The sequence below is a fragment of the Vigna radiata genome, chromosome 7, assembly GCF_000741045.1.
Source record: "Vigna radiata var. radiata cultivar VC1973A chromosome 7, Vradiata_ver6, whole genome shotgun sequence".
In the NCBI taxonomy this organism is placed as follows: domain Eukaryota; kingdom Viridiplantae; phylum Streptophyta; class Magnoliopsida; order Fabales; family Fabaceae; genus Vigna; species Vigna radiata.
The window spans coordinates 35613027-35627394 of NC_028357.1; the positions used below are offsets into that span (position 1 = coordinate 35613027).

Below are 14368 nucleotides of genomic sequence, written 5' to 3' on the forward strand. Positions count from 1 at the left end.
TATATATATATATATATATATATATAAATATATATATAATATTCTTTTATTGATTAATTTTTTGAAAGCTTAATACCTATTTCTATTTTTCGCAGAGTGTGTTTAAAGTTTTTTTGTTTTTCAAAAGTTTACTAAAGAATTTACCTGAAAGTTTTGCTAGAATGTGACAATTTTTTTACACCGCCACGTGTCACATTCTAGGTGGTCCACGTGTTTAAAAAAATAAAATGACAGAATGACGTGGATTCCCTGTGGAGTTCAGAACAAGTGGCAGATTCAAAGATGCCCTCTTGGTGTTAAAAGTTAGTCTAAACTATCAGTTATTTGTACATTGCTACCATTTTCCTTTCTGCACCATCACTTTAAAGAAAAACGTTTTTTTTCGGGATGACTTCGATATAAATGTGTTCTTAAATGATAATTAATGAATTTTATTCAATAAAATTGGTTAAAAATAAACTGTGGACCTCAAAACAAGTGGCAGATTCAAAGATGCCCTCTTGGTGCTAAAAGTTAGCCTAAACTACCCACTGTACATTGATTTTAGGTCTGTTACTACACATTGAATTCACATCATTCTGTTATTTTATTTTCTAAAACACGTGGACCACCTAGGATGTGACACGTGACTGTGTCAAAAATTTGTCACATTCTGAATGTCAAAGTATCATTATCCTAATTAAAATAGTATATATTTTTAAAATTAACAATATGTTATATTTTAATATATATTAAAATTAATTTATTCTTATTTTTATAAAACAATTTTTTTTTGTTTAATTTATTCCCCTATAAGTTTTCAGATTACGTACTATTTTTATATTAAAATTTAACTTCAAAACCGTTAAGGTTATCAATAAGAAATTACGTAATTTAATTTTTTTAATTGGAAACTTTTATGTTATTTTACATATTTGTGTGATCTAATAGAAAAAAATAATCTTTGTTAGTTTACATATAATAATAATAATAATATATTTAGTTGTTTTTTTATGATTTTTAATTTTTCTTTTATAATCAAGAGAAGTTTTAAAGGATGAAGTGACGATAAATAAAATAAGTTAATTAAATTTTTAATTATTATTATTGAAAGTTCATAAGTTCATAACTTTAATTTTTATTTATTTTGAATATTTTATTTTATGTTTACAATATATATTATACTCATATCAAAATTTAAATAAAAAAATTCTTGTTTATTGAATAATTTACACAACATACTGGTATAGAAAAGTATTTTATAGTTGTTAAAAATTGTTCTTTTATATTGGTTTTGAAATTGCCATAGAAGCAAGAGTATAAAAAATATTGAATTTCATATTGTTCTAGAATTGATATAGAAAGTGTCATTCTTTATACTGGTTAAAGGTACAACTAGTACAGAGAAATTCAACCATAGTTACCTTCCTTTCTCACTAGTCAAAATCAAGATAATCACATTCAAACCACCATTAGTTACTGCAATCCATTGTGCCAACAAGTCCTTACACCTTGCCTCAATGCAACAACCATCACTATGTAGAAAGTCAGACCTCCTTATTGCCTCATCGAAGAAGGAGATTTCAAAGATTTGTCACCAAGAAACACCGCAATTGAACCTGCATTGTATGCTAACAAACACAAGCATCCTCTCTACAGATTGTGCAAACCATCACAACCCCTAATCACATCTCCATCACAACACAAATTAGGCTTCCAAGATGCAAAATCACATGTAGCTGCAAATTGTGTCTCTCTCCATTATAGAGTTGAAACTGCAATCATTCATGAGCACCATTGTTTCTGTCACCTGAAAAAGAAAAACTAGGCCAAAATGTTTTAGATTCGAATAATTCTAACTACGATAAGAGCGAATGATGGTCTGGTGTGGAAAAAGGAAAAGAAAAATAATTGTTAGCGATGATAACATCAACATGTCAAAGTTTCAAAAAGGGAAGTGCACAATAAATATGAAGTAGTAGATAGAAAGAAATGTTAATGCACTTGACAAGAGCCAAAAACGAGTGACATAATGACTGCCTTACTAATACATGCAATCAAAAGGTAGAATGATGTGTATTTTAGTAAACATATACAACCAAAATCTTAGAAAGATCTTTAAAGACTCTTTGCTCACTCTCTTTTAGGCTTCATGAAAGGAAAAGAAGAAAAATGTGTATTGAATATTAGCCAATTAAAATATATTTTTAAAAGCTTGATCCTTTCAACGAATCTTATCCCAAGTTTAAAAAAAGTACACACTAAGGAACATTATAAAACTCTTCTGCTAACACGAAAATTATGTTGTGAATTTATGATTAAGCATAAATTAGAATGCATGAAGGAAAGAAGTGTAAGTGATATATGGTTTCTCTTATATGAGAAGTGGAATCGGAGTGTAGCAGAAGAAATTATTCATGAGTCGCTTTCTTAGGGGCAAGAAAAAGGACAAAAAGAATTAAAAAATGTATATAATTATTTATTTTGTTGGTTTAATAATAAAGATGAATTTGGAGGAATAGAAGATGCTGACGTATTTTGTGGGGTCTGATATGAAATTATAATAGTTTTGTGTTAAACTTTGACTTTTTATCTCACCTGCTTCCTTCACTGTCCTTTCCACTTTTCCACGCCTCATTGGCCACCTTCACAGGCCCAGGATCCACCATGTCACTTCAAATTAATATAATTAACCCTCCCAGCTTCAAATTAATATAATTAATAAATCAAAACCAGCACATTTTTTTTAAACTCTTCACACATCATCATCATCATAATAATAATTATAATAAATTTTGCCACGAGAATATCAATCACATTTTTTTATGTTTATGGTGGGTGGGTGTGTATGTATTCCCCTTTGCTGCACTTCATTCTTAATTTCATTTTCAACATGTGATTTTTACTATTTTTAACTTCGTCAACGCGGAAATAAACCAATAACATATCATATTGGGCTGCTTTTGGAAATATTAAAAAGCCCTGTTCCACTTTTCTTTTGCAAAAACATTTCCTTCCTGCACTCCCATAATTACCAACTGCACCGCTATTATTTGTTTTAGATATCTTTCGGAACATTTTCATAATAATAGAGGTGTAGAAAGAAGACAAATTTGAATCATCCACTTGGGCCAACAAAATTCCTTCCCAATCCGTTTGGAAATCTCCTTCCTTTGGAAATAAATTTTTATCTTGGTCGTTGTAAAATAGATATCTACTAATTAATTTCTATATAAATTAATTTTAATATGAATAAGTTAATTTTATCATTTTTCTCATGTAAGATACGTTTTTATGAATAATTCGTAGCGCGAATCCATAAACTTGAAAACTATTTTTTTTTTAAAAAAAACCTATTTATGAGTAATCAATTTGTATACCTTTTATATTTCCAAATTTGTTTTTAGATTTAATTAACTTATGAATTACAACGTTGTATTTAAAAATAGTAATGGTATATGATTAATTTTACTATTATTTTTTGGTATATTTGAGAGGATTTTTTTTATTTTTAAAAGTTTAACATTTCACTTTTAAAATTTATAAAAATTTTGTTTTTTTAGTCTATAAACATTTTATTAACATTTCTGTTCACATACTTTATCTCTATTACCTATTTTGTTCTTTATTAGATTATTGATTATTGATGGATGATAAAATAGTTATGTAGGTTATTCTTGAAGTATAGAAGAATTATTTACTAATGTATAATTTGTTTCTCTTTATACTCTTATACATGTAATATTATATCTTATCATGTTAAAATACAAATATAATTTACCAAAGGAAAAACACAAACAATGAGTTAACTTTTCAATAAAAATACATAGTGCCAAAGTTTTGAATAATATACATAAATGTTATATAAAACTTTCATCATTGTTATTTATGTTAAACTTGCACCACTCAACATTCTTATAATATAAATAAAAGATAGCTTTTAGAATATTGTATTAAACTCAATATCTTAGTTTTCATACTTACTTGATTATCATATTTTCTACTATCTTAAATTTCAACCTAAAAATCAACATATAAGGTTAACTCCTAAATCTTTCACCTAAGCACAAGTAACATAATTTATTACCAGATGATATATTTAATTATATAACTTGAATTATCATTAAACGTTTAGATATTCCATAAATATCACAGTAATACAATCATACATATCCATCCTAAAGTTTATATCCAAATCAACATATATTATCAAAATTGATATTTATCTTCCAAGAAAATAGATAGAGTTTTTTTTTCTTTCTTTAATTGTTGTATTTCTTTTAATATTTTAAAAAATAAAGAAAGTCCTAAATTACTTTAAAAAAGTATGATTCACAAACAAAACATGTCATAATAAATCTAAATTAAAAATAATATTTATTTTCTACTTAGATCACATGCATTCTAGCAAATCCCACATGCAGGTGATAAAAAAAACCCAAGAATTTAAATGAAAAAAGAAAAATTTCTTAAAAGAAAATATAATTAAATAATATCCTAAGTTCTGTTATACCTAATCAGAAAAAGGGAAAAGAATCACCTCAAAATATTAGAGAAAAACGAAAATTGTATATTTTTAAGATATAAACTATTTTCAATGATTTGAAAAGTAGATTAATTTTATTAAACATATAAATTTATAATAATAAAATATTTATTTCTCATTTAACTTGATTTTTTTTTCCCTTTAAAACCATAAAACAAAACATTGTTTTAAGGTATATTTCAATCTCTTAACTGATGCAAATGTAAAATGTGACATTCATATGAATGATTCGATTTTTTTATGATGTGACTAATTACTACGAGAGTTGATGTTGCGTAATGGGATATAACATTCTTAATAATAGAGGCCAAAACAACTAAAAGAGACACGTACAAGAAAGTAAAAAATTTAAGCATAAGAAAGATATTAAACTTATTTCAAAATGGTTTTTCAGAGGCAAATATAAGCGTAAGTATTACAGTATTAATATTTAAGCGACATCCATTTTTATCCCTAACAATATTTATTTTCTCTTTATATTATTTCTAACATAAATTAATAACATATATTTGGAAACAATATAAGAAAGTAAGTTTGCGTTGATGAAAAGTTATGTAGAGAGTGGTCCAGATGAGAATGTTGGAGAAAGTTCTAGTAGAAGTGAGTTGAAGGTCCTTAGCCTTTATAGCTGGGGCTAGCCATGCTTGAATTTGGTTACTTGAAATGAAATACACATTAGAAGACACACAATTCGACAGATGAATGTGGTTAGTCACATGATCACTATAGAGATGAAATTAAACTCTACCATCTTAAAATAGAAACTCCCTGCTTCATACGAAATTACCAAAAAAAAAAAGGAAGAGAACAATCTTGCATACCCATTTATCTAACCAATATTCTATCATCTTTTTCAGTCAACAATACAATACCTCGTTAGTTTTAATGTAATTTTATATTAATAAATATTTTAGATACAGGGTTGAAATCTCTTACTCAAAACATTTCAATAGTCGTCTTGAAGACCGCACGAGCTTTTTAGTGATCCTCCATACTTCAAGTTACATTGTTTGTTCTCTCTCCTCCTCTTCCAAGCTGTGTGGGTGGGTACATATTAAAGACACTTTGACGCTTAAGTTAATAATATAATAGAACGGTTGACAAAACAAGTAATGTATATATTGTGCATCGTGATCCTCAAGTCTAAGACATTTATTTATACCAGTTGTGATGAACTTTTACTTTTCGCTGGCCTAATGACACCTAATCACACATTAATCTGCATTAGAGACTTAATGAGTCACTATACCACTTGACACGACCTAAGTGAACGACTTGGGAGGATGACTATGGAAGAATAACCTCGGTAATCGACCTGGAAGAATGGTTACGGGAGAACAACCACGAAAAGACGTCTCGGTGGTCGACCTGAGAAGACGGTCATAAGAAGATAGTTTGAGAATTGTACTATCATATGACCATACAGTACAATAAATTGATACTATCTTAAAAAAATTAACTTTAATATAGCCTAATTTTACACAAAAAGACAAAAAAAAAAAAACACTTATGTTTGGAAAGTTATTTATAGACGAGAGATGAAATAGACTTACTAAGATCCTAGAAGTGAATAGCACTAGTTTGTGGAGGAGAAAAGTGAAAAGTGTTAGTGCAGTCCTAGAATGTTCTACTGGTAAGAAGATGATTATTGTCACCCAACGTGTGTAAAATACCAATGTCATAGCTCTTTGAATGGACCACATTTCTCCAAGACATATCTGAAAAGACTGTTGAATTCAAAACCATCCCACCATGGACCAAAATATTAACTCACCGTCTTCATATTCACGTCCTTCTTTCCCACTTTATAACCTATGTAACCAAGTCACACACATTATACACGTTCCAAGAATAAAATAATTATAATAAAGAATAAACTTTTGTAATGTTAAAGAAAAAAAAAATTAGAAAAAAATAATCAAAAGTAAAAAATTTGTGTAAAATTTCTTTTGTGTTATAACCTATTTAATCACTCTTAAATTCATATAGGTTAAAATTTTCATATAGTTCTAATATTTGTATTTGAATTTCAATTATATCATTACTTTTGAAAATGTAATATAATATGGCCATTTTCTTTAGTACTATAATGAAAAAGTTAACTCAGTACCACTTAACAGTTTATGGTTTTTTTATTTTTTTACTTTTATTTTTTAAAAAAAAACTTTGTTACGTGTCAACTGAAGATCTGCCACATGACAAAGGTAATGTGACGTGAGAGTAACATTATCATGTATCACGGTTGTAAAAAGTGTTATGTGACCAATATCAATTTAATCATTTTATTTGTATTTTGTTTTAATTTACTTCTAATATTTTTTTTAAATGGAAGTAATTTCATTCCTCTTCAAATGAAGACTAAAATTTAACTTTTAGAGATGTATAATAATATTTTCATTAAAATTGATATTCAATGTAAAATATTAATTTACTTAAACTTAATTTTATTAAAAACATTAATAAAAATATAATTATACCAATTATAACATTTAGTAGAGGAGGCAAAATGCATTAACCTGACTTAACCTCTTTAATCTTATCCCTTATATGGACGTGTCAAAAAAGATTGGGTTGGGATGAAAAGTTAAATTTTAATGAAAATATCATTATACATCTATATAAAAGTTAAATTTTAATGAAAATATCATTAATATATTTATATAAAAATTAAATTTGGTGGGAGAGGGACGGACTTGCTTTAATTTTAAAAAAAAAAAGACTAAATTCACACAAAATACAAATAAAATAACTAAATTGATATTTTTCACATGACGTTTTTCCAACAATGACACGTGACACTTTTACTATCGTGTCAACTATCTCATTCACGTGATAGGATCCTTATTTGACATATAAATTTTTTTTTGAAAACAAAAGTAAAAAAAAAAAACTATTAACACTGAGTTAATATCTCGGTTGGAATGTCCTACAACAACTAGAGATAAGACTAATTTATAATATATAAGTGGATACAAACGTCACCTTACAAGTCAATTTTATAGGATTAAGTTAGACCTAAAATCCACTTCTTATGTTAAAATAGAGATAAGGCCTATACTAACGAGAAAAAATCAAATTACATCACATTTTTTTAAATGAGAATTTATGTAAAAATTTTAACGAACTCATATATCAATATCACACTTTACTCCATTGCACCCCACACATATATGGACAACAACTTTTTAACACTCAAATTATTGAATTTGTTCAGTTTAAAAGGAACATGAAAGAGTTTTTCATAAGTTTTTATTTCTAATGTTTTCGATTTTTAAAGAGATTCAACTGGCATGCAACCATTATGTCAATTAAGTACTTTTCATGAACCTTATATTATTTATTTTTCTCATGACTTTTTCTAATCCGTAATTAACAACCTAATCACATCAATTTTTTTAGTCATAAAGCATATTTAATCCTCTCTTTTTCATTTTATTTTAGAATACGAAGTTGAAAAAAAAAGTTATTAAGGAGAGAACACAGAATTAAAACATTGAAGTTGAAAACATACAAAAGAGATAAAGGGCTTGCTTTGTGTGGAGAACACAAACTTTTGCCTTTTCGCACATGCTAATTTGCAACAATTATGATAGAGGAATTGAATGTTTGTTGTGTAATTCTATACTTAATCATGAAGTGAAGCTTTTGTTACCCATAAACGCAGAAATGACAAGTTGAAGATGCGAACGTGGACTTGATCATCTGTTATACCTAACCCGTTTTATCCAGAGTCATAACTTTGAACAGAAAACTGTGTAGAGTATATGAAATAAATACGACAATTAGTCCCCACGTAAAAGAAGATAGAAGCATACCCTCATGCTGTCTTTGAATAATTATGGTGGGCTCTCACCTCTCAATTTTTCACACTTCCTATCACGGGGGCAACCTTATACAACCAACGATTGGTTCCTATAATCCTATTTCCTGTCACCAAAATATTGACACTTCGTTAATTCAATGCTCTCCCAATTACAAACTGTATTTTCAGTTTAGATGTTATTTTTCATTCCAATTCATGTACATATGAATAGTTCAATGATAGATTATGGCAGTTTCTCAAAATCAAATGTTTATATGAAAACTCTACTTCTGTATGAGATGAAGGGAAGAGTGTTACACAGTAGCAATGAAAGGGAATTGGGTTAAATGATGGCACAAGGGTGTATACGGAGGCATTGTTATGGGGATCATGGCCACACAAGTTGGAGATGGCATTGACCAAACATCCATACACAGTACTCTTCCCACCCACATCCACATATTTTTATAATCAAAGAAAGAGGGACCCCAAAGGTAGCCATAAAGGATACTTAAATACATACTCTAACCATCATTCAATATAATTGGTTGCTACTTACCACTGTTCTAAATCTAATGCCCCCTTAGAGAATATCCACACACAGCTTGAAAGCAATCTCAAGGAGTTAAAACCAGACAAAACTCACATGACCTGCACAAGCCTCCGTTGGCCTGGCTTGCTACAAACAAGTACTAGTCACAATCAAATTCAAACAGTGAGAGTTTTCAAGATTGCTTTTCAAAAATGGTCCCCTTATTTTTCTACTGGCCAGGAAAGCTTTGTACATAGGATAGTTTAAAAGATATAGTGAAGTTGGAAAATCATTCATCTTTTGAGATTAGCATAAAGACACAGTGGACTTAATAGCCACTATGTGGACGAATCATGGGTGCTTGTGGGAGTAAGAGGGGTGTGGGACATGTTTGAGAAAAACTTCTCCCTAACTTTACCTTCACGCTCACCATCATGCAACTATGACCTTTTGTCAAATAATGTTGCCCACTTGTTATTTTTCATTTCTCTCATATTGTGGTGCCCTAATGTCCATGCCTTGCTAAATATGATGACACTTCAACTTCAACTTCAACGCACTGCATGCTTTGTTCATGCAATTATCTACCGCCACCTTTGTAAAACTCCTAACATGCACAACCAACATCTTCGGTTTTTAAATTTTTAATTGAGTTGGATTCATTACCATCCTTATCATTTCCATTTATGTATAACCTTATCTTTTCAATAAGCAACTAAACAATTAACAGGAAACATATAGAAGAAATGAGAACATTCAAAACAAATATAGGACCAAAAGTTGGTTACTTATTTGCTACTTTGATATATATATACAGCTTTAACCAGAGAGAAACATTCTTTCCCAGCATATCGCCTCCTGTAGAAATGAAAGGAACCAACAAAGACAAAGTAACGGTAGAAACAGTCAACATCAACATTAATGCAATGCGAAAGGATCCAGGAGAATGAATGGTTGCTTTCATATAGTCTAGACCTTTCCTCTTCTATCAGAAATTCCATTTCCCCCGCTATAAATGCGATTCTATTCACCACTTCCTACAAAGTGTTCTTGATCAAGTTGCCACCATCATCCCAATCTCTCAATCTCTCCTTTATAACCATATTGAAGAATAAGATAAATACAGGATATAACTATTAAAGTTTGGAGATGGTATAAATTAAACTTTCATATATAATTTCCACTATGGTTTCTTTCGTTGTTTATCTTAGTTTTTAGTAGCACTACTTTCTTTAGTTGGTTTTAACACCACCGAGAAAACTGTCCCAGGAAGAAGCACAGATGCCTGTTTGGGAAGGGTATGTGGATTGGAGGAACAAGCCAGCCATCAAAGGTCGTCATGGTGGCATGCTTGCAGCTTCCTTTGTTTTAGGTAAGTACTGTCTGGCGACAGTTTTCATGTTTCTCTCATTTTCTAACAACAATGTTGATTTAAGTAACTGGAAACCACGAAATCTTTTAGCTACGTATACTTCTTTTAACTGTATACTGTTTGATCATTTTTCTCCTTCACAAAATTTTCCATATTGTTTTTGGTGTGCATAACATGTTTGTAACTTTCCCAAATGACAAACCCCAGCTGCGGAGGTGTTGGAGAACCTAGCGTATCTTGCCAATGCAAGCAACCTTGTTTTATATCTGTCCAAGTTTATGCACTTTTCACCATCCACCTCTGCCAACATTGTCACTGAGTTCATGGGCACATCCTTCCTCCTTGCTATTCTTGGCGGGTTTCTGGCTGATGCCTTTATCACTACTTATTCCATCTATCTCATAAGTGCTGCTATAGAATTCATGGTAAGTTCTCATCGTAATATCTAAGCTTCTATCTTTGGTGTTGGTGTCTATGTAAGTTACTCCACTATAAATTTCAATGTCACCACGTCTCAATGATAAAAAGTGAAAAAAGAAAAGAGAAGCTAAACTTATGTTGAAAGCCGGGAATGAGAAATTTTAACCACCCTTTATTGTAATAAATAATAACATTGATTACTATCAAGAGAAAAACCACATACTCAGGATTTTTGTAGACTTTTACTCATGCAGTACAGTACTGGTATAAAGGGACCATCTTTCCATCCTCAACCAACTCAAAAATTAAGGTGACAGGTAGAAGAAAGACAAAAGAAGCATGACCATCATCATTTATTGCCATTAGATGCTGGTGCACCAAACAGGAGGCAAGATTCGATTGTGCTTAATCTTCTAATAACCAGATTCTGAGTCACTGTATGACTATTCCTCCGTGTAAAACAGTTAACAAGTGAAACTCCAATAAGCCAATTTTTCAAAATAACTTTTCTTCATATGAGCACGATTTATCAGACATCAAAACAGCAAATGAAACAACTTTTTCCAAAGAAGCATGGACTGATCAAATATGTTAAGTTGAATGAAGTCCTCAAATAATTGAGCTAATTGGGAAAATTGTATAGTACAAGCATTTCCATGCAGTTATCAAGATTATAATCACTAACTATACTAGATCATAAAATTTAACAGTGAGATTGTTTGATGACACAGGGCTTACTAATGCTCACGATACAAGCACACAAGCCATCACTCAAACCACCAAACTGCGTTATGGGAATCACCGACAATCCATGCCATAAAATTTATGGTGGGGACTCAGTTATGCTATTCGCAGGCCTCTATCTAGTGGCTCTGGGCGTAGGGGGTATAAAAGGTTCACTTCCTCCTCATGGGGCTGAGCAGTTTGATGAGAATACCCCAGAGGGAAGGAAGCAGAGATCTTCATTTTTCAATTACTTTGTTTTCAGCCTGTCATGTGGAGCATTAATTGCAGTAACTTTTGTGGTATGGATCGAAGACAATAAGGGATGGCAGTGGGGTTTAGGAGTCTCAACTGCTTCAATACTTCTCTCCATCCCAGTTTTTCTTCTTGGTTCACCCAAGTACAGGACCAAGATTCCAACGGGAAGCCCCATTACATCCATGTTCAAGGTATACTTAAGAATAAGTAGGTTACACATTTCGTCGTTATAGTTTTCTTCTATTTCATCTTTTCCTTACACGATAAGCTCAAAGTTTTAATTTTTACCCAAGACTTAAGCCTTGGTCATGACTCACTAGAGAAAACTTTCTGCTGTACACAACTACAACATCCAACAAACAACCCAGGAATTGAAAGTAATTGTTTTCTCATTTAGGAACTAAAAATTAAAATGGCACAAGTATAAAGACCAAATTTATTCAACCGAATAAGTTACACTAAAAGTTTTCTAGTCAAACAAAATGCTAAACAATCTGTTTGGAATTTGCTGTGCTGAAGGTTCTTGTTGCAGCAATATGCAACAGCTGCAAATCCAGGAATTCGAGTAATGTTGTCATTAGCATGGCCACAAGTCCGTCCCATACAACTGAAAGGGAAGATGGAGAAGAATGTAAGACCAGAAAAGAGGTTGTAGGCCAAAGTCTAACCGAGAGCCTTAAATTCCTTAACAAAGCAGTGATAGAACCAGTTCACCCAATGTTAGAGTGCACAGTGAAGGAAGTGGAAGAGGTGAAGATTGTGATAAGGATTCTTCCCATATTTATGTCCACCATAATGCTAAACTGTTGCCTAGCTCAGCTATCTACCTTCTCAGTCCAACAGTCAGCCACTATGAACACCATGCTTGGTTCCTTCAAGGTCCCACCAGCTTCTCTACCAGTGTTCCCTGTCGTCTTCATCATGATCCTTGCCCCACTCTACAACCACATCATTGTTCCATTTGCTAGAAAAGTAACCAACACCGAAATGGGGATCACACATCTACAAAGAATAGGGACAGGCCTATTCCTCTCCATTGTGGCAATGGCTGTGGCAGCTTTGGTGGAAACCAAGAGAAAGAAAACAGCTGCAAAGTTTGGTTTGTTGGACACAACCAAACCCCTCCCAATAACATTCCTTTGGGTGGCCTTACAATACATTTTTCTAGGTTCAGCTGATCTTTTCACTTTGGCCGGCATGATGGAGTTCTTCTTCACAGAGGCAGCATGGAGCATGAGGTCCTTGGCAACAGCACTCTCATGGGCCTCACTGGCCATGGGGTACTTCCTCAGCACAGTTCTTGTGTCCACCATCAACAAGGTCACAGGAGCTTTTGGACATACACCATGGCTTTTGGGTGCCAACTTGAATCATTATCACCTTGAGAGGTTTTACTGGTTGATGTGTGTTCTCAGTGTAATCAACTTCATTCATTTTCTCTTCTGGGCCAATTCCTATAAATACAAACACTCTCCAAAGCCTGGATACTAGCTAGAACACACCTACGTACATACATATACTGCTTCTTGTAACATGATAACTTTCCTTCCTACTTTCTGGTCGCACCCAAATGACCAGATAATTAGCAAGCTTCATGTCCATGCATACACCAATTGCTTCCACTCTACTATTACTTCGTGCGATGTTTCCACTTTTAATTTTAAATAAATTAATCCATTGCCATTATGAATGTGATGATATCGCCAAAATCAAGCTAAATTTTATACAATTGACAACTCTTTTTTAATAATTTTTTAATAACACGACACGTGTCATGATTTTAATGATCGAGACATTTTCCAATTTTATATTCTCCTTTCAATTGTTCTCATTTTAACTACTTGTCGAATGATGTAAAATGGTTTAAGTAAAACCCATGGTGGACCATGAGGATTTGGATAATTTCCAGAAATATAAATTTGGTGGTGGATATTATAAAAAATTAAATATGTTTTTATTTTTCAAAAAATTAGAATTAATTTTTCTTTTAAATTTTAATATATTTTGGTTTTCAAATTTAAAAAATAATAGATCTAATTTTTTAAATTTAATTATGTTAAATTTTGTTAATCTCTCAGTCTTGTTTTAAGATGACATCATTGTTTTTTTTATATTGAAATACGAAATATAAATAATTTAAATATTACATATGAAATTCATTTGATATATCCAAAAAAAATTAATGTAATTAAATTAAAAAAAATTATATTCTTTTTTTTAAATTAAAATGTATTAAAATTAAAATAATTTTATTTTTATTTTAAAGTTGAATAATTAGAAATAATTTAATCGTAAGAAAATAGAATAAAAGAAAGTTAATATTTTGTTGTTTAAACATTTTAATTTTATGATGGAAGGAAAAAATATCATCCCACACTTTCAAAACTAAGGAGAGAAAATAGAAAAAGCTTCAGTTTATAAAATCCAATGATGCTTTTAATGCAGCACAATAGACTCCATTCTATTTCTTCATCAATCAAATCTATCCCAAAGTTTAAGCAGACTCTGCAAGTTTTTTTTTATTCTTTTCAATTAAAAAGTTATATGAATTTAAAATATAGCAAAATATAAAAAATTTTAATAGAATTTTAAAAAAGTTTTAAAATACAAAAGTTATAAAATTCAAAAATTGAAATTTAAATTCAAATTATATAATTATTTGTTGAATTTATTAGAAAAAATTACATAGTAATAAAAGTTTAGTTTTGAAAATAAGTTAGTAATAGATGTCTAATA

The 14368-nt window shown here is 30.6% G+C and overlaps 1 protein-coding gene across 1 annotated transcript; it reads left to right on the plus strand.

Annotated features, from left to right (window-relative positions):
* The first annotated feature begins 9929 nt into the window (after positions 1 to 9929).
* LOC106767485 (protein NRT1/ PTR FAMILY 4.6) lies at positions 9930 to 13308 on the plus strand. Its single transcript, XM_014652389.1, has 5 exons — positions 9930 to 10011; positions 10129 to 10231; positions 10439 to 10656; positions 11383 to 11823; positions 12152 to 13308. The coding sequence occupies exons 1-5, from the start codon at positions 10009 to 10011 to the stop codon at positions 13121 to 13123; spliced, it is 1737 nt and encodes a 578-aa protein (XP_014507875.1). The 5' UTR covers positions 9930 to 10008; the 3' UTR covers positions 13124 to 13308.
* Positions 13309 to 14368: the final 1060 nt, after the last annotated feature.